The 20631-nt window shown below is 45.6% G+C and overlaps 2 protein-coding genes across 15 annotated transcripts in view; one reads left to right on the forward strand and one right to left on the reverse strand.

Annotated features, from left to right (window-relative positions):
* The window catches only part of TRAIP (TRAF interacting protein), a 164651-nt gene that overhangs the window by 63182 nt on the left and 80838 nt on the right, over positions 1-20631 (forward strand). The gene's annotated exons all lie outside the window — the stretch shown is intronic.
* The window catches only part of RBM6 (RNA binding motif protein 6), a 62320-nt gene that overhangs the window by 32432 nt on the left and 9257 nt on the right, over positions 1-20631 (reverse strand). For 9 of the 14 annotated variants that reach the window (XM_084902393.1, XM_084902395.1, XM_084902382.1 and 6 more), the window contains 4 exons: positions 18865-20146; positions 17138-17227; positions 15868-15937; positions 4039-4112 (listed from right to left, as the gene is read on the reverse strand). The exons of 2 other annotated variants lie outside the window; for them this stretch is intronic. In XM_084902393.1, coding sequence (XP_084758519.1) covers positions 4039-4112; positions 15868-15937; positions 17138-17227; positions 18865-20146 — 1516 coding nt within the window. Of the gene's footprint in view, positions 1-4038; positions 4113-15867; positions 15938-17137; positions 17228-18864; positions 20147-20631 lie in introns of those variants that run through there. 3 more of the 14 variants (XM_084902387.1, XM_084902385.1, XM_084902383.1) reach the window with 1 other exon arrangement.

Raw genomic sequence — 20631 nt, forward strand, 5'->3', positions numbered from 1 at the left:
TTAGTGAATATTTGTCTGAATATGAACAGGCAGCAAACATCACACCTGCAAATTTGAGAAAATAAAATGCTAATTCCTACAGAACAAAGACAATAGTTTGAGAGAGCAAGGCCTCGGCACTGGGCAGCCACTGAAAGGGATGGACTCGAACACAATGCCTCCAGCCCCTCACAAGTCCCGCCTGCAATGGCACAGCCAGCGAGGGCCCTCCCCCTCCAGGGCCCGGGACAACAGGGAAAGCCAAGGAGAGAGGACGCTGCCTCACAGTGCTGGCTGGCTTCCACCTCTTCCTAGCCAGAGAAGGTGAAGGTCGGAGGCCACATCCCCGCCCTGACAGACAGCTTGGCTAAGTGATGCCCCGATGACCCCCGCCCTGTGCTGCTGCAGAGTCCGCTGCAGCTGATGCCTCTGTGAAGGCACTCAGAGAGGGCTAGAGGGTCCTTGGTTAACATGGTGAACCACCTCATTAAGGCCCATATAAACCCTCATATTGGACAAAGCAAACTGGCAGACCTATAAATGTCAGTCAGAGACAAATAAAAATAACTTCACATCGACAAAGTTATAAAAAACTCAGCCCAGCCCAGCCCAGCTGGTGTGGCTTGGTGGTTGAGCTCACAACCTCTGAACCAGGTCACCAGCTGGGTTCCGGGTCGGGGCACCTGCCAGGGATGCAGGCTTGATCCCCAGGAGGGGACGTGCAGAAGGCAGCCCGTCAATGTTTCTCTCACCAGTCTATCTCTAATCCCTCTCCCTTCCTCTCTCTCTCTAAAAACAAACAAACAAACAAAAACATCTTAAACAAAAAAAACTCAGTCTGAAGCATTTCACTGAAACCTCCTCGGAAGCATACAAACTACTCAGCGGTGCCCAACAGATGTCTCAGACTCTGCGCCCATTGGGTCCCTCTGTAAATCCTGAGGGAGAAGGGCTGGCAGACAGACACTCGTCTCCCACGAACCCTGGTTTATGCACCTGAAGGAGAAAGGACTCATCCCTCCCATTCTTATACTTTGCAGGAGATTCTCAATGACTGTGTTCTTGGGAGCTCGATCCATCCATTTCCTTCAAGAATATCCAGATTCGAACATTTATTTTCCTAGAATTATGACTGGAGATTATGTGACACAAGAAGGGGGAGAGGAGATATCTAATTCCAAATGCTCACTCGGTACAGGAGCTATGCGAACGTTCTGTGTACATTTTCACCAAGAGTCACTCCTCAATGCAATGTCCCTCTCAAGCAGCGGCCCACCGCCGGTCTCAGGTCTTCCAGAAGCCCTCCCGTGCATCCTCGCAGCGCCGTGCTCAGCATCTGCACAGCACTCAGCACTGCCCTATTTTTAGTGTCTACTTGCTTATGTGCTAAAACAGAAGTTACACAGTTTGTCATGCTTCCTGCAGTATCTCCAACATCCAGAAAGGTGGGCCTGGCACCCAGCAGGCATCAACAACCTCAGCTCATCCGCACCGGAGCCCTGAGGTACTGATGGCACAGGGAACGGGGCTGAGGAGACAACCCAGCTGGGAAGTAACGGAGGCAGCGCCTACGCTCACTCCTTTTCTGTGCTATATGCACATTTCCCTGAAGACCCGTCTCAAAAATGTTCCATAAAAACGAACCGCGCACACGCCACGCTGCGGTCCGGACTATTAAAGAATGCTGACTGGGTGGTGAAGGGGATGCCGCTCAGCAAGAGGATGCTGCTGTGTGCAGTGCTGGCTGGAAGCTCAGTCCCGAGACCAGGGGAAGAACTGTCGGAGATGGAGTCGAATGGATGTGGTGACGTCTTATTAAGGAGTGACTCCAAAGAACACTGAAAATGGTATCAGAATAAATGTGGAGTTTGAGAGCACCTTTAGGGGACCCATGAGAACCACATAATCTCGGTCTCTTTGCTTAGTCAGAGATGCTAAGGCCCCAGAAGACAGAGCTGTCCTCTTTCACTCCCGCAGAGAGCTGGATGGAGCCCTATGCATGAAAGTATCTACCTGTCCCCTGGCAGGAGCGGCTGTTGGCTGAACGTTGTCCTGTGCAGTGAGAGGTCCCTGGTCTGATTCAGGTCAGGTCACATGCTGGGGTTGCTGTGCTGGATCTCCGTAGGGGGCATGCAGGAGGCAGCCGAGTGATGTTTCTCTCTCCCCTCTCTAAAAATCGATAAGAGTCTACGGCCATACCACCCTGAATGCGCCCGATCTCCTCTAAAAATCGATAAGAACATGTGTTTTTTTAAAAAAAAGTTTACCTGTCAAAACACTGCTTCACACCTGAGAGAACAGGGCCTGCTCCTGCTTTGTTCTACTCTCTGTCCCGTTCCCTGGGCAAGGCTCACTCGGCAGGGACTGGAGTCCCCGGTGCTCAGACTGGGGGTATGGGTGAGAGGGAGATACTGTGTGTATAAATGAGCATTTTCCGGGTGTGGCTCTAATGGAAGACCTAAGGATAAACACTGTTTTTAGAGAAGACTGCCCACTTCTATTTGGCACTACTCTTTAGGGCTGGCCACCGTAGACTTTGGTAGGGATGGAGGAAGAAGCAGTTAAGGCTCAGCACTGCTTTGTGTTTTGAGAGCAAAGGTTAAAGAGCCCTAATACAAAGCAGCGCCTCGCTAGGAGGAACGGGAGAAAGTACAAAAGCGATGGCACCTGCCTCAGCTCCCCTCTTACGTTTCCAGCACTTGCTCAGCGCGGTGGCAAAGACTTAAAGACTGTGCACTGACCAGAACAAGATGGCCATGAAGTAAATGGATGTTCTCGAATCAGGACCGACTGTCAGGATGAAATCAGCCATAAGGATCAGAGTAGGACTCTGATCTTCTCTCCCAATACTGGAAGGGAGCAGTTTCTGACACAGGTTAGTGTCTGTTCAATGACTGATTCAATGATGGACATGGAACAGTCCGTCAATAAGAACTTTGTCAAGGGAGTACGGTCCTAATCCAGTCATTCTCTGAGGATCCAGCAATATTCATTCTATTACTAACTAACCATGGAGACGGGCAGGTCAAGTTCCCTTCTAATGAGTGCTTCTCCCAAGGATGGAGAGCAGGCCACGTCCACAAGGAAGGTGGCCGGAGAGGGAGAAGGTTCGGTGCGTGAGCAGCTGGTCGGGACAAAGCTGACGAAAGGGCCGGAGGCCGCCCAGAGGGCCGCTCCCGAGCACACCGTCTTCTCCAGCAGAGCGGGTCCGAGGCTCTGGGAGCGCCGCCCTCGCCGGTAGGGACGGGCAGCGGGTGCCTAAAGCCAAACTGTATCGCTACGCTTCCTTCTCCCCCTGTACAGTTGGAGAAACTAAGACCCCACAAAAAACAGCACACAAAACTTTCCCCAAGGAAACACCAGGACAAGAAGGAGTCTATCCGTTTCCTAATTCCTCCCAAACCACCAGGCAGGGTTTGGTAAAAGACTCGGACAGGAGAGCTGGGTGGCAAGCTGAACACACCTGGGTGTCTCACACCGAAGGGAAGCACAGATTCAGTCACCAGCTTTGACTATATGCAGCCCCAACCTTGAGTACAAAACTCCAATTTGCAGAGAGCAACGATCAGTGCAACCCACACGAATCAGCCCGCCTCTCCTCCCCGATGGCCCCTGCCGGAAGGCAGCACACGAGGCAGGACGAGTGCCTCAGCCGTTTCCGTCAGCGGTCTTCACCCTAGGTCTGGAGAGAGGCTGACCCGAATGCCTGTGCCGGGCGGTTCCTGGAGATCAGGACACCGAGGGCCGTTCTTTGTGCTGGACCCTCAGGCACCCTCCGCGGGAGGAAGCGCTCCAGGCCTGTCATCCCCACCCACTGTCTCCGCCGTAGAGTCCCGCTACACCTGGGCTTCGGGTTAAACGCACTCCGCGCCCTCTAGTTCTTCCAGAGGACCTTCCCGCCCTCTGTACGTTTCTCCTCATCATCGCTTTTTGGTGGCATGTGGTATGCTGCAAATATGAACTTTTGGCTCCTTTCCAAAGTTTAATCACTTGAAACCCTCCCGCCCCATACATAAAAATATATCCTTCCAGCATCATTTGACCGAAGTATAAAGCAACCTGGTTGGCCTCCATGCATCCGATGGCATCTTCCAAGAGTGAAAATTCCACGCAGACATAGCCATAGTCGTAACCTGGGGACAGCATTTAAATACAGACGGGAGTGGTGTTAGTGCCTTGCAAAAACAAAAAACACACTTCAATCCCGTTTCTGAACCCCTTAAACACAAGCCCTCCCAACTGGCCCCCCTCCCCTACACTAGGCAAAGCTGCTACTCCAAACAGAAAAAAGTACTGAAGAAAAGTCTGGATGTCTCTGGATAGTCATTCCAAAGATGGCTTTTCCTATGAACCAAGAAGATGTCTGTGCTCCATAGCACTGAAGCTCCAGAGAGGGGCATCCCACAGAAAGGGGACCCAAACATTTAACCACAGGCTGAATCTTCTGGGGGGAAAGTCAATAAGAATAGGAAAGTATCTGAGAAAAAAAGCATCCCGAGAGAGAAAGGAGAAGCAATGATCCCAAAGCTATGCTGATAGTCACCACTTCTCAAGCAGAAACCGCCTTCAAAGACAGAGGTGCTGACAGACTGAGGCAACTATCTGTTTGGATACCACGGGGGCTTCTGGTTGGCCGGGGCAGACCATTTCAGGCCTCCGCTTTTTTTCTCGTTTCACCTCAAGTCATAAACCAGCTAAATCTTTACAAAAGGAAGAAGTGTAAAAGCATAAATAAGTACAAAGAGCTGGGTCCAAAATCGTGCTTATGCACAAAGATGTGCGGTGGGCAGGCTGGGGAGAGACAGCTGTGGTTAGCAATCAATACACACGAAGGACTGTACGTACCATTAGTTATAACACTCCCTTCACCTTGCTCCTGATCAAGTGCCGTCTGCGGCTCTCGTGACCCATGAGACCGCATTCATGGGATTTACAGGCTGCTGACCTCTAACCCCAACCAGCCTGGGACTCCCGCGATGCCGCCTCTGACCGTGCAAACGCACTGTCAGCGCTCCACGGGCGCCCACGGCCCTCCCCTGCCTCACAGGACAGCGAGGCCACCGTCAGGAGGGCACTGGACAGACGAGCAGCAAGGAAAGATACGGTTTGTTCCGATGAGAGATACAACTCAGGGAAAGAAAAACACAAACCCAGGGCAGTTTTGAGTACCAAGTAAATATAATAGGATGTTGGGGTTTTTTTTGTTTTGTTTTTTTTATAATAGGATATTGTTATTGATTCAAGACATCAAGGGCCAGGGTGGTCAATCAGGGAAAAAGGAGACATATATAATACTTTAAACAAAACAAACGAACAAAAAAGACATCAACAGCCAAAAATCAAATCAAATCATATTAAATTCATTAAAATAAAGATAACAGACCTACGGTTTTAAAAAATATAACTTAAAAAAAAGACCAAAGTTGGTAAAATGGGTTGGATTCCTTGTCATATGGAATGAATATCCTGAAATGTTTTATGATAGTAACTTAAGATTTGTTGAATACTCCAGGTTCATTAAGAAAAGTTACGACGGTATAAGTTAATTCTTGCTTTGAATTTTAGGAAATGACCAGGAAGAATAAGAGAAAGCTGCTAGAAATCTCAGATTTTCTACCCGATTTCAAAGTTTTGACCATTACTCCTACAACCTCCACTTAAACTTACCACAAAATCAGCCTCCTCTGATCAGTAACTATTGGAAGAAATGAAACTACTTTAGAGAAAAGGTGTGAGTGTATCTGTATATATCCTATTAGCAAAGGAAATTGTTTTGTTAATTTCTTTCAATGGAATGGATTCTCTTGATCAAACTCAGTGCACATCTCATACATAAAATGTTCTGCATGCGTAAAGGGCTGGATGTTGTTGGGAAACATTGTAAAATAGCAGGAGCAATTAAGGTACTGTTTATCACCAAACTAGAGGCCCAGTGTATGGATTCGGGGTCCCTGAGGGGTCTCAGATTGCAAGAGGGCACAGGCCAGGCCGAGGGACCCCATGGGTGCATGATCGGGGTCAGGGAGGGCTCCAGAGCATACCTGGTCCACCTTGCCCAGTCCCCATCCACTGGACCTCAGCAGCAAGCTAAGCTACCGGTTGGGTGCATCTACCCCTTGGTGGTCAATGCGCGTCACAGCGACTGGTCGAATGGTCGGTCAGACACTTAATATTAGGCATTTATTATATAGGATATCTCCTGAAAAAACTCAAATGCATGTTTACAGTCAGAAAGGGATAAGGGATAGCCACGGAACGAGCAGAGGTATCCTCAAGTATGTGATGGCTGCTACATAACACACCAACAAAGAGTGCAGGAGCGTGGGAAGCAACTCACAGCTGCCGAAATGAAGCAGGAACTAACACCAAACTTGGAAAGCCTTCAGCTTTCTTCCTATGCTTATAGAAGTAAATACTGTGGCCCAAAGGAACATACAGAATCTGTAGATAGAGAGAATGACAGAGAGACAGAGAGACAGAGAGAGACAGAGAGAGAGAGAGAGAGATATGGAGGGAGGACACACTCATGACAACATCCATACTTCGCCAAAGAACAGACTCTGACAGTAAGTCACTGGGAAGAAAAAGATATGGTCCACAGGAGACATGAGGAACATCTGAGAGCATCTTTATCCATCAACCCTGCAATGTGGTATGCTAACAATGTACTTCAGATTTAATGTTAATTCACAAGCTCAACGCTCTGCTCCATTTCTCCTGCCCACAGCTTTAGCTATCTAACGAGAACAGAAGTTTAAAGTTTAATTATACTGCCTAAAACTTAAAAAATAATAAGTACACAATCTTTTTTTTTTTTTAATATATTTTATTGATTTTGTACAGAGAGGAAGGGAGAGAGATAGAAAGCTAGAAACATCAATGAGAGAGAGTCACCCATCAGCTCCCTCTTGCACACCCCCCACTGGGGATATGCCCGCAACCAAGTACATGCCCTTGACTGGAATCGAACCCGGGTCCCTTCAGTCCCCAAGCCGACGCTCTATCCATTGAGCCAAACCAGTCTCGGCAAAAAGTACACAATCTTGACCCTAGGCATTTTTGTTGTTGAGGATACCAACAAGGCTATTTTCCCACTGATTTTTAGACAGAGTGGACGGGAGGGGGGAACACTGATGTGAGACACATTGATTGGCTGCCTCCCGCACGCACCGCAACCAGGGCCTTGGATTGAGCCTGCACCGAGGTACGTGCCCTTGACCAGAACCGAACCTGGGACCCTTCAGTCCACGGCCGATGCTCTGTCCACTGAGCCAAGCCGGCCAGGGCGATCCCAGGCATTTTGTGTGTCCAACTCATGGTTGTAGCTTAAGGATTTTCAGTTTTAACAAAGCAATGATGATACCAAGTTACATTTACTTTACAAACATTAACTGCATCCTCACAGACTTACTACCCTAGGAGGCAAATGCTACCAACCTCCTTTACCCATGGGAAGCAGGCAAAGAACGATTTGCTTACATTCACCCAGACTTCAAACCCAGGCAGCCCAGATTCAAACTGATGCTATAAACCGCACACTGCATGGCCTCTCACCCTTTGACACAGAGAAATCTGAATCCAACCTCTCCATCGCCCATTTACAGAAAGGGTCCCACATGCTCGAGCACAGGTAAGACCGTGTCTATAGTTAAGAAACACTGAATTTGTAGCACAACAAATTATTCTTACTGTAAAATGTCAATGGCAGAACCATTGGGAGTGGGCTTGAGTATGCAAATTAGAAAGCAATCATTCACAGGTTGACGTACACTGCCTATCAAAGTTCTCCTGAAAAGACAAAACCCAAAGTCTTATTATAGAGATGGCTATAAAAATTACAGCCCTAGCCTGTTTGGGTCAGTGGATAGAGCATCGGCCCAAGGACTGAAGGGTCCCAGGTTCGATTCTGGTCTAGGGTACATACCTCAGTTGCAGGCTCAATCAGAAGCTCTGGTTGGGGCACGTGCAAAAGCAACCAATCAATGTGTCTCTCTCACATCACTGTTCCTCCCCCTCCCGTCCACTCTCTCTCAAATCAATGGAATAACACCCTCAGGGGAGGATTAAAAAGCAAAACAAAACAACAAAAATTTCAAAATGGTAAAATACTTGACATAGGATACTTAATATATTTTAAAAGCTTTAAAAATGAGGACAGCTATATAAAATAAGCATAGGAAAAAGGACTAGAAGAGAAAGAAGTCATATCTAACTCGGAGGACAGAGACAGAAGTCAGCCCACGAGACGAAACCATGCCTTGTCAAAATCATACTCCAGCAGCCCCAGGCGGAGAACAGACCACCTCTCACACAGGGTAGGTCCACCGTGCCGGCCTTCCTCCCGCGCTGCGACAGACTGCTCCATCGGGTGACACCAGATGAAGAGGCTGGCTTGCTTATTTAAGGGCCATGATGTGTGAAAAATATGTGGCTTGAAATAGCAGCAGCACAGCCAGCACCGTGAATGCTCACACTCAGAGAAACTGGGAAACAGACCATCCGAAGCCCAGCCAAGCCACAGCCCGCCTCCCGTGCTCACTTCCCGGGAGGGAAAGGGAGTGGAGGATGGAGGAGGGGTGAGTGGGCACAGGTGAAGACACAGGAATCTAAAAATGACAGAGGCAACACAACTGTACACAAAAGTAATTACTGTGGCTGGACTGTTACACGGAGATAATTAAGATTTTATAATCCACAGGAAGAGTTTTAGTAGACACAGAAGGTATTCATTCCACCCAGAGACCTAAACATTCCACGTGGGACCATCAAGATGATAACTAAAAAATTAAAGAAAAGATGGCAAACTCCGTGTTCATGGTCCCACAGACAGATTTGTTCTTATCTAGAGGAACAAAAGGTCTCTTTCATTTCCTTTTCCTCCCTCCATCATCTGCTGGGCTGATGGGTCTTAGTGCTTATTTCCATGACTATTAAAAAGCACATCTTACTCCATTTTCTAACTTGAAACCATCAATTTCTCATAGAAATGCGAATGCTTTTTTTTTTTTTTTTTTTTTTGCGGCTGAGAATGTGAACAAGGCACAGGGCGAACACCTATAAAGGTAAAATTCAACTCGTCTCTTCATTACCCATGTGGTTCCCAAATAGCGTATCTGAGAAAATCTAACCAGGTGCTTCAGGGGGGAACAAGGTACAGAAAACAAAGCCCTGATAAGTAACATCCAACTCCAGAATCAACTTAGTCTCTGCCCCCAAAAAAGCTGACTTGGTGATGCTGACAGACATGGCCCCCTCATTCAAGTCCGTTAGTCCACACCAAGCAATTATACAGCCATGTTTATTTAGGCAAATGAGATGAGCAGCCCTATCTGCAAACTGATCTAGAAAAACCCAACTAACATAGAGAAGTGTGGTTGAATTTCACATCAGGAGAGTACTGACTGACTGAAAAAGCCCAGAATATAAACACCAAACAAAATTATAAAAAAGAATCAGGATATTAAAAGACACAGGCAGCCGAAACCGGTTTGGCTCAGTGGATAGAACATCAGGGTGCGGACTCAAAGGTCCCAGATTCGATTCCAACCAAGAGCACATGCTCGGGTTGCGGCTCAGTCCCCAGCAGGGGGCGTGCAGGAGGCAGCCAAGCAATGATTCTTTCTCATCATTGACGTTTCTCGCTCTTCCTTTCCCTTCCTCTCTGAAATCAATAAAAATATATTTTAAAATATATATTTGGTCTTTATTCCAGTTTCTTGCCGCAGAGTTCCTAAAACTCTTGGAATTTCCTCAGCGATAAGAGTGTATGACTGACTGTCTTTTATTCTAATGAGGGACTCCGGGTGGAGAGTTCCAGGATGGAGACTGGTCATCAGAGAGACCAAGTCCTGATTAGAAGCTTGGAACTTTCAACCTCACCCCCAACTCCAGGGAGGAAAAGGGCTAGAAACCGAGTCAATAATTAATGGCCAATGAGTTAATCAATAATACTTACATAATGGAACATCCATAACTGATGGCATTTGGAAAGCTTCTAGGCTGGTTTACAAATCCACATTCCAGGATACTGGCAGACTTATGAACCTACCTACCTCTTCACTTGGTCATTTATAATAAACTGTTAGTTTTCCTGAATCTTGTGAGCCATTCTAACAAATTCTCAAACCTGAAGGGGGGATGTGAGACCCTCCAGCAAAAGTGTGGGTATCTCACCCTAACTGGTTTAGCTCAGTGGATAGAGCTGTCAGCCTGTGGACTGAAGGGTCCCACGTTAGATTCCGGTCAAGGACATGTACCTTGGTTGCAGGCACATCCCCAGTGGGGAGTGTGTAAGAGGCAGCTGATCGATGTTTCTCTCTCATTGATGTTTCTAACTCTCTATCCCTCTCCCTTCCTGTCTGTAAAAAATCAATAAAGGAAAGAAAAAGTGTGGGTATCTCGGTACTGGTGTGTGGGACGGCACCTGAAACCAGGGCAGCCTTACAGGACTGAGCCGCAGACCACGAGTCTGATACTGACTCTGGAGGTGCCAGAACTGAACTGAATTACAAGATGACCACTTGTTGCCAGAATTGGTTGGTGTCAGAAGCAAAAAAATCCCTCCAGTAGGAGGTGTGTAGGAGGCAGCTGATTCTCTCTCATTGATGTTTCTAACTCTCTACCACTCTCCCTTTCTCTCTGTAAAACATCACTAAAATATATTTTTAAAAATAAATAAATAAATAAAATACAGGACTATTTTCCATTAAAGTTTCCCAAAAAAAGGTCCATTTCATCAGATATGCTGGTACATTTGCCAAGCATATTCACTGTATGATAAGCAAGTGAGAACTTCCTAGGGTTGATATTAGTCCTAAATCTAAAATGAAATGTTTTCATTTTCTAACAAATATAGAATTTCAAATTATCTATAATGATATGAACAACAAAATAGAAAACTACTCCTTTAACATAACATTACTGCACAATTTTCAAAACTAAACTTGAGTGTGACAGTACCATTTTGGGGAAATTTTCTTCATAGGTTCTACTCATCCAATGTTTTATTTGCAGTTTGCACATACGCATCTCAATATTTAGACAAATATTATTTAACCACCAATTCATACATAATCTACATTACTGCCAGGAATTTTTATAGCATGGAGTGTGATAGAAGACAGCATGACTAATATCTTCTTGACTTGGAGGCAAGCAAAGGTAGGGAATCATTTAGTTTGCGGCACAAATCCAGTTGGTAGGTTACTGGGAGAAACCTAATGAAGCTTATACGATGCAATGATTTTTCTACCCTGTCACCATCATTCGGGAACATCTGATTCATCTTTTTAAAAATTGAGTTTGAGAGAGAAAGAAAGGGAGAGGAAGAGACAGAGAAACATTAATTAGTTGTCTCCCATCCTGACTGGGGATAGAACCCATAACCTTGGAATGTGCCCTGAGCAGGGATAGAACCTGCAACCTTCAGTGCACAGGATGACGCTCCAACCAACGGAGCCACACCAGCCAGGGCTGACTCTTTCGTTGTGTTCTTAGTGACATTACCTAGTCACCTTCCCTCAGCCGAGCTCTGAAGTGCTAGCCCCTCCCCAGCCTCCGGGCGTGGGGTTCCTAAGAGCGGACACGCACATTACATGCAGCTTCTGTGCTCCGCGTCCCTTCATGTCCGTGTGAACAGCCTCTGGGGGCGTGTCCTCCCCTCAGCGTGCTGCTGTGAGACTCACCCCTGCTGTGAGGTGCGTGAGGAGTTTCATTTGCTGTTGGGGGTGTGGCATTGCATGCATATGCAAGAGTATGTCCTGTCACCAAAAGGCATTTCAACTCCTGATACTTTCCCCAGGAATATAAGCATGTAACTCAAGGTAAGTACAACAAAAGGGGCTATAATATAGTTGAAAATGACAAAAGAAAAACTCAAATATATGCAGCATATATATAGGTTCACAATCCCTTATATGCAACTCCAGAATCTAGAAATTCCTTAAATATCGAGTTTTTGGTGTATTTTCATTCAGGTCATCTGGAGACAAACCCAGACCTCCACTGTACTGAGGCTCTTTGCGGGCTCTTTAAGTCCTCTTCATGAGCGTAGTCATACATTTTGCTGCAGAAATATTATGCCTATTATACATCCCACTAGGGAATGTAACTCATATATGATCTATATATCACAGAGCCTTTCCATAGTCAGAAAAACTTAGCCACATGTGTCAAACACAAGGCCCGCGGGCCAAATCCGGCCGGCCAGGCCTTGCAATGTGGCCCGCACCACGCTGTCATCACTGCACTCCGCTGTCAGTTTATGACATTGTCAGTTTATGACTGTTCAGTAAACCATTCGGCCCGCGATTTAGGCTGGATTTTAGATTTTGGCCCCTTCTCTGATTGAGTTCGACACCCCTAATAGGCACTCATCGGAACCCGCAGATTTCGGATCAGAGTGTGGGCCTGTGCTCACACAGCTCTGAATGAGACAAAAACTCCCCAATGCTCCTGGAGTCAGTGACGAGTGTGCTGCAGACTGGCTCCCCATTACGTCAGCTGAAGGGTGACCCCCACCCCACACCCCTCTCATGAGCAGCGGCAATGCCGCGCAGCCTGAGGAAAGTGACTGCCTTTATGAAATCACCTTTTCTGCTGACACTCACACAAGCTCTTTAGAAGTAAACGTTAAGTTCTCCTACACCTGATGGTCCTAAGCACATGCCTTCCACGCGCACTGGGCACCCTCAGTGGCGGGCAGGGTGGAAGCACTGGGTCAGAACGGACCAGGCACACGGGCTCCTGCCGCTCCGGAGCCCACGCTCCAGGGGGAGAAGGAAGACACACAAAACCTCGAAGAGAAGTATCGGGGCTGGGCCCTGTGACAACAAACCAGGATAAAATGAAAAACGATGGGGGTTCAGGTTGGGACGGTGAGGCAAGGCCCCTGCGAAGTGAAATTAAACCCAGAAGACAAGCGAGGGCCAGGGGAAGGCAGTGGAGGCCTGGGGGAGAAGCCTGTGTGCCCGGCGGGGAGCCGGCCTGGCAGGCGGAGCGGAGAGCAGTGCAGCTGAGGCCGGAGGCCGGCTCCGGGGACGGAGCTGGGAGTGTCTTCCAGGGAGGAGCAGGCCAGCAGGGAAGGGAGGGCTGGTGTAACGGGCTCTACCTGCTGCTTTCCAAAGTCCCTCCACTGGCCACACACAGATGTAATGCGGACAATATGGGATGTAATCTAATCCTTTCATTAAAAAAGAAAAAGAAATAATATCTACTATTTTTTTAAATAATATCTATTATTTAAAAAAATATTTTTTAAAAAAGATAGCTCTACTTTCCCCGAAAATAAGACATCCTCCGAAAATAAGACCTAGCGCATGGAAAGATAAGACATCCCCTGAAAATAAGACCTAGCGCAACTTTGGGAGAAAAATTTAATATAAGACACTGTCTTATTTTCGGAGAAACAGAGTACCTACTACATTATCACTTCATATCATAAAATGCCCAGAAAGGACTGCAGCTCCTGAAAGGTGTGGCTTTCTAAACCCACGTCCTGATGATTTCCCATGCGCGTCAACGCCTTTGGTCAGCTCGTATGAGTCTAATAGCTCCCACAGCCAGCACGTTTAACAACTTCCTTTGTGGACACTATACAGTAGTTTGTCTTACTCTGCTAACAAATCTGACAATATAAAGAGAAAATCAGTAATTACTAAAGAAATGAAGAGTTTAAATTGCTGTTATTTAAACAGCAAGGTATCTCTACTTTCCTGCAATAGCATGGATGGAACTGGTGAGCATTATGCTAAGCGAAATAAGCCAGTCGGAGAAAGGTAAGTATCACATGATCTAACTCAGAGGTCCTCAAACTTTTTAAAGTGGGGGCCAGATCACGGTCCCTCAGAGAGCTGGAGGGCCGGACTATATGAACTACTAATTCCTACTGTAACACCTCGGCTGCGCTCACTGCCCAAAAAACCTGGCGGGCCGGATCAGACGCCTCTGCGGGCCGCATGTGGCCCGCAGGCCGTAGTTTGAAGACCCCTGACTCATATATGGATACAATGATCAACATAAACTGATGAACAAAAATAGATCCAGAAACAAACGCGGGAGGGGGAGGAGGCGTTAGATATCAACTAAAGGACTTGTCTGCATGCACATTAGCATAACCAATGGACACAGACACTGGGGCAGTGGGGGCTTGCCCTTGGGGGTGGGAAGGGGAATCACTGGGGGAAAAAGGAGACATATGAAAAACTTTAAATAATAAAAATATGTTTTTAAAAACATATCTCTACTTTCCTAAATATGCCAATACCTAATGAAAGCAGTTCATAAACCAAGATCAAAGCCGAGGTTATTGCCCCATTGCAGTTAAAAAGCAACTGCAGCCGAAGCTGGTTTGGCTCAGTGGTAGAGCGTCGGTCTGCGGACTGAAGGGTCCCGGGTTTGATTCCGGTCAAGGGCATGTACCTTGGTTGCGGGCACATCCCCAGTAGGGGGTGTGCAGGAGGCAGCTGGTCGATGTTTCTCTCTCATTGACGTTTCTGGCTCTCTGTCTCTCTCCCTTCCTCTCTGTAAAAAATCAATAAAATATATTAAAAAAAAAAAGCAACTGCAGCCTATAAACTCCACTTTAATTCCCAAAGATAACAGTAAGCCAAGAAAGTATGTGTAAGGCATGTGCAAAACAAACAAAAATCATAGGTGATGTATGCAAGAACAGAACTCCTAGTTCCCTTTCCACAAATTCAGTTGCTTTTAAAACAAAGAAATGATTAGCTTTCTGAGAAATAATGCTTCTGAGTTTGCTCTCAAATCACAGAAGAGGTATTTCTGGACTTAATGTAAATTTACTTCAGCACCAGACTATTTCAAGCAGAAAAAAATATTTTTGTGGATAGTTTCCTCTGCAGAACCAATCTGAAGCAGCAGCTATCTTATTAAAGCAAAACTTTCATTCCATGGTAAACTGTTTAAAAGTAAACTATATCCTCAAAACTTTGGCATGCTCTTACTTGAAGAGTTCCTTCGCTTGGATTACTGAAATCTAAATTCTGTGAAAAGATTAATGCTCTACTTTCTTCAATGTAAAATTCTGCAAGTTAGATCACTTAAATATTACCTTATTTTTAAGCCATTTCATATTATGTAGTCCTAAAAATACTGGTCAATACTTTAAGTGTTTGGCACTTCCCTTTGACAATTACGTACTAATAAGCATGTGCGGTGGGGGTGTGGGAGGGAGATTCAGGTAGGAGAGGCCGGGGGGAGGTTAATGGAGGGGAAAAAGGAGACATATGTACTACTATTTATAATACTTCAAACAATAAAATAAAAATAAAACAGGATTTGAAGGAACTGAGGAAACTAGGTACTCTCCAATATTAGGAGGATATTCTGAAGAGTTTAATCTGTAGCTAAGACCACAGAACAGAGGTCAAAGACAAAGTTCTTCTGCATCTATTTATGGATTTCAACAAACTAGTGACTGCAGGACTCTTCTCAAAGCGAGACTGAAAAATCCAGAAACCACTAATTTGTACAATTTCTCTGGAAAGTTGTAATTCCGTGCTGAAGCAATGAAACGTAACCTTTTATGTATAGTAAGTTTATTGAATCCTACTCGGCTCCACAGTAAACACCCCCCGGCATGAAGAACAAACAGCAGCTTGAGGAGCTGCTGTGGCATGGCTTCAGGGAGGAATACTGCAGCACCCCCTTTCCATCTCCCAGGCGCCCAGAACTGGGGCAGCATCCTCACCGGGCGGACAAAGCACCCACCAGGAGTCACAGGAAGACTAAAGCTGGCTGCTATTCGAAGGCGCCAACAGGAGGCTCCCAGAAACCCTAACTGTGGTTCGGAAACATTTTGAGTTGCACACACTGCAGCGATCTGACAGACCTTCCTGACCCAGCCCACATGCACCACCGGAAACTCACCTGTGTTATACCCCTTCAGCTGCAAGTCCTTCACAGGCCTGTCATCGGGAGTCCGAAAGGCGTTAAGAATCTGCAAGAACATGGGATTTACAATGAGGATACAAATTGTAATCAAATACTGAAGATTATATTTTCCATCCTGGTTTATACTCGACATAATTGAAAACTATGATTACTTTATAAATGCACTTTGGCATTCAAAAACCATTGAATGAGTCTAACATAATTACTCAAAAATCCCCCAATATACATTGAGTGGCCAGATTATGATGATCTCTGAACGCATAATAAACTGGCCACTCAGTGTGTGTGTGTGTGTGTGTGTGTGTGTGTGTGTGTGTGTATGTGTGTATGTATGCACACACACACACACACACACACACACAAACATTTCCTCAGAGATGGCCTTCTAACTACCTGATCTAAAACAGTCCTTCCCCATGACTCTCTTTACTTTAGTTTTCTTCAGAGCACTTATTACTGCCTGAAGTTATCTACCTTTTGCTTACTTTTTTATTAACCTCAGAGGCAGTAACTTTATAATATTCACTGCTGTTTCACTCAGTGCCTAGCATACAAAATTGCTTACTATCTGAAGTGAGTAGATTAAAAGTACCGACTCAGCCAAAACCGGTTTGGCTCAGAGGATAGAGGGTTGGTCTGTGAACTGAGGGGTCCCAGGTTAGATTCCGGTCAAGGGCATGTACCTTGGTTGCAGGCATATCCCCAGTAGGAGGTGTGTAAGAGGCAGCTGATCGATGACTCTCTCTCATTGATGTTTCTAACTCTATCCCTCTCTCTTCCTCTCTGTAAAAAATCAATAAAAATAAAAATAAAACATAAAAAAGAGTACCGACTCATAGTATGCCTTCATGTTTAAATGAACAAATGCTGTGAGCATCACACAACGCCTGGCCCAGAATGAACACTGAGCACAGTTGGCTCTTACAAATTATCAGGCCCATGGACTGTGATCGTTTGCCTTAATATTTTTTACAACTCTCCCCTCACTGAGTATGTGCAGAGCTGGTGAAATCTGAATGGCTCTGTGATGGTACCAGAGCCAATTTCCTGGGTTAGTATGTACTACTAATACAAGATGTGAACACTGCCAGGAGCTGGGTGAAAAATACCCAAGGATTCCCTGTATATTTTTTTGCACCTTCCTGTGAATCTATAATTTTTCAAAATACAGTTTAAAAAACATGTTTTAACTGACAAAAAAAAAAAAAAAAAGCAAAAGAAACAATTAAAAGAAAAAGACACTTACCTCTTCTTTTGTGGCATTTTCAGGCACCCCATTTAACCGAATAAGCTTGCTTGCTTTCTCCTCACTTGGGCCAGTCCTATAATCTTGATCCTTGAACCCAGAATAAAAAGTAATTCAGAAATGAATATATGTTAGTACAAAATAAAATACTGGTACTCAGAACCAAAAATCAAATCACTGCATCACATGAAGCTGTAAAGAAGGTAATTTTCCTGTGTGCCAAAATCTGATCTCAGATCATCAGAATACACCTGTCTTAACACCAAGGGGCCTGGAGAGCGTAAAGCAGAATGTTAAGAGAAACAACATTGAACAGGACTTTATAATCAGAAAAAATACACAAAACATTCTCAAGACTATAATTTTCTTTTCTTGAATGAGAACACAGAAAAACAATTTAAGCCAGATCTATAAACAAATACCAGAACAAAGTAAAAAAGTATCATCTGAACATACTACTCAGTTCAGAGAAATCTGCATTTTCCATATTCACAAAAGTCACAGCTCCAACTGCTCTCTCTTTATTTCAAAGTTTTTATCAAGAATTTAACTTTTGAGAAAAAGTCTCCTAATACCAAGGGACCACACTTTCAGTTATGTCTACTGTCCTGGAATAACTGTCAACCATATCCTCTTTCACGCTTGAAAGTGTCCTAATTTGAACAATAAATTACATGGTCACTCGCCTCTAAGAGTCTCAAAAGCTACCATTGGGCTAGCATGTCTTGGGATTACTGTCTAAAATAAAATAACAGAAACCTGAGTAGACATGGGTAAAATCTATTCAAAAAGATAATATTGCCCTAATCGGTTTTGCTCAGTGGACAGAGCAAACTCGGCCTGCAGACTCAAGGGTCCCAGGTTCGATTCCGGTCAAGGGCACGTACCTTGGATGAAGGCCCATCCCCAGTACGGGGTGTATAGGAGGCAGCTGATCAACGTTTCACTCTCATGGATGTTTTTAACTCTCTATCCCTCTCCCTTCCTCTTTGTAAAAAAAAATTAATAAAATATATAAAAATAATAATAAAAATGAAAAGATAATATTTTCATTGTCCAACTGCAAACATAACTCTCCTTGCTTAAATTATAGGTATGTCAGTTTATATATATAGAAATTCAACATTTAAAAAAAAATTCTTTTAATTGATTTTGAGAGAGAGAAATATTGACCAGCTGACTCCTACATGTCCTCCACCAGGGATTGAGCCCGCAACCTGGGCATGTGCCCTGACCAGGAATTGAACTGGCAACCTCTTGGTTCATAGGTCAGCACTCAACCTAGCCACACCAGCTGGGTGAAATTCAACATTTAATCAATTAATTTAGCTGCAAGAAGATACTTGCAACATTAATATCACCTCCTCATGACTACAGAAAGATTCCTGGGTACTTTCTAAATAAATTTAAATAAGTAAATGATCCCAAAACAGCCACAAGGCCTGATTCTGCAAAAGTTGAGAGACTCAACTCACAAAAAGAGATATTTTCAAAGTAAATTATCCCAAGGCATTTCAATCAGCACCATAAGGAAAATGTTGAATAAACACACATCAAAGCTATGATGTGAGCTGAGGCCTATCTGCGGAAACGCACATTCCACTCCTGATGCACGTTTGGCTTTTCAATGGTTATACAGGAGAGGGAGGACTCAGGGTCCTGACGTCACTTCCCCCCGCAGAAAAGCCGTATGAAAAAGCAAAAGAGCCACCGCTCCACTCACATACCTGAAGCTCCTGCGGGCCATCTCGAGAAGGTTTGCCCTCTGGAAAAGACTTGCTCTGGCCGTAGCCGAACAGCTGGCCTCCTGGCAGCCTGTGGTCCACGTCGCGGTACTCCATGCTTCTGTAATCTGTGTCCTGCCGGCCAAGAAAGTCCAGGCCACCTTCTTCTTTGAATAAACCAGAACCAGAACTCTGTTTGTCGCCGCCGGAAGGCTGTGCCTTGTCTTGGTCTTGCAGTGGACTCTGGCTGTTCTGGAAGTCTGACGAAGACTCCTGTTCAAAGGCTACCCCTTGTGTTTCTCCTTCTCTCGTTTCTGAATGCTCCAAGTCTCCCTTCTGAGCGCCAAAAGCAGGCCTCTCCGCTGTGTGATCATGTGTGGATTCTTCTCTCTTGTTCACATTCATACCAGAATGTTCTCTGTCTTGTGTAGAGGGTTGAATGTAATCCAATATATTTGGATCCACAGAGGGCATCTCCCTACCCTTAAATTCCATACACGCTCCCACATCCCTGCCCCTAAAGTCCTGATCTGTCCTGGACCGGTGTCTGCCCCTGAAATCTGAATGTGGTGCGTCCCTGTCCCTAAAGTCTAGATCACTAGTACCCGAACCTCGGCCTCTAAAGTCCCCCTGTGTTCCGTCTTTGTCCCTGAAGTCCAAATCAGATACGTCTCTATTCCTAAAATCAGAACGAGACCGATCTCTGGTCCTGAAATCCAAATCTGATAAATCTCTTCCCCTAAAATCGGTGTGAGATCCTTTCCGGCCTCGGAAATCTAAGTCATAAGCGCCCCGGCCCCCCCTGAAGTCAGATGGAGGAGCATCCCTACCTCTGAAGTCAACAGTGTGAGCCTCCCTGTCTCTGTAGTTCATGTGAGATGGCTCCCGACTCCTGTAATCCACAGGAGTCCCACTGCCGCCCCTGTAGTCCAGGGGGGGTCCTTCTCTGTCCCGGAAATCCCCAGAATGTATGTCCCTGCCTCTGAAGTCCAGCTGTGCAGAATCTCTGCTCTGGAAGTCAGAAGATGAAAAATCTCCCCCCCTGAAATCGTGTCCAGACCCCTCCCCTCCTGGATAGTCACCAAGCAGTCCGTCTCTAGCGCCATAGCTGAAAGGGTGCTCCTCTACATTTGCAAAGGGAGGCCCCGAATGCCCCTGGAAATCAAAGGGAAGTGAATCTCTGCCAGGAAAGTTGCCAGAGTGTCTCTCTTGAGCATGACTCTTAAGGGGAGGAGGAGGATAATCCCTGTTCCACCCGGGAGCAAACCTTTCTTCTTGGCTCCCACTGTGGAAACAAAGACAGCGTTACTCATATTGTCCAGAGAGCGTCAAAGCTACACACCAGCACATTCTTCTCTAATCACAGCACATTCTTCTGGAAATATATATTTTTTTGTGTGGCAGAGTTCTGTAATAAGGTCCTAGATCTGCAGAAACAGCAAGGGTTTGCTATTTTAGGACGAAGTGGTGGAGTAAACTTTTACGCTCCCATTTCAGAACACGAGGAAAGTCAACACAAGGTTTTCAACATGACTGCTGCAGGAAAAGCTCTCACCCAGGCCTGCAACAGGGAAAATCCGCAACACCAGATAAGCTAGCAATGGTGACACGCTACAGAGATTTCCATTTCCTATAGCCAGGGCACTTAATTCCGAGATCAACATGATGATTCCTATACATCAGAAAAATCAATGCACTGTAAATGTCTCACAGTAATTGTCAGGTGTCTTCCTCATGGCGGCATACAGGAGGGACATTCCAAAATGTTTG

This window comes from Pipistrellus hanaki, assembly GCF_964339955.1.
Source record: "Pipistrellus hanaki genome assembly, chromosome: 13".
Classification (NCBI taxonomy): domain Eukaryota; kingdom Metazoa; phylum Chordata; class Mammalia; order Chiroptera; family Vespertilionidae; genus Pipistrellus; species Pipistrellus hanaki.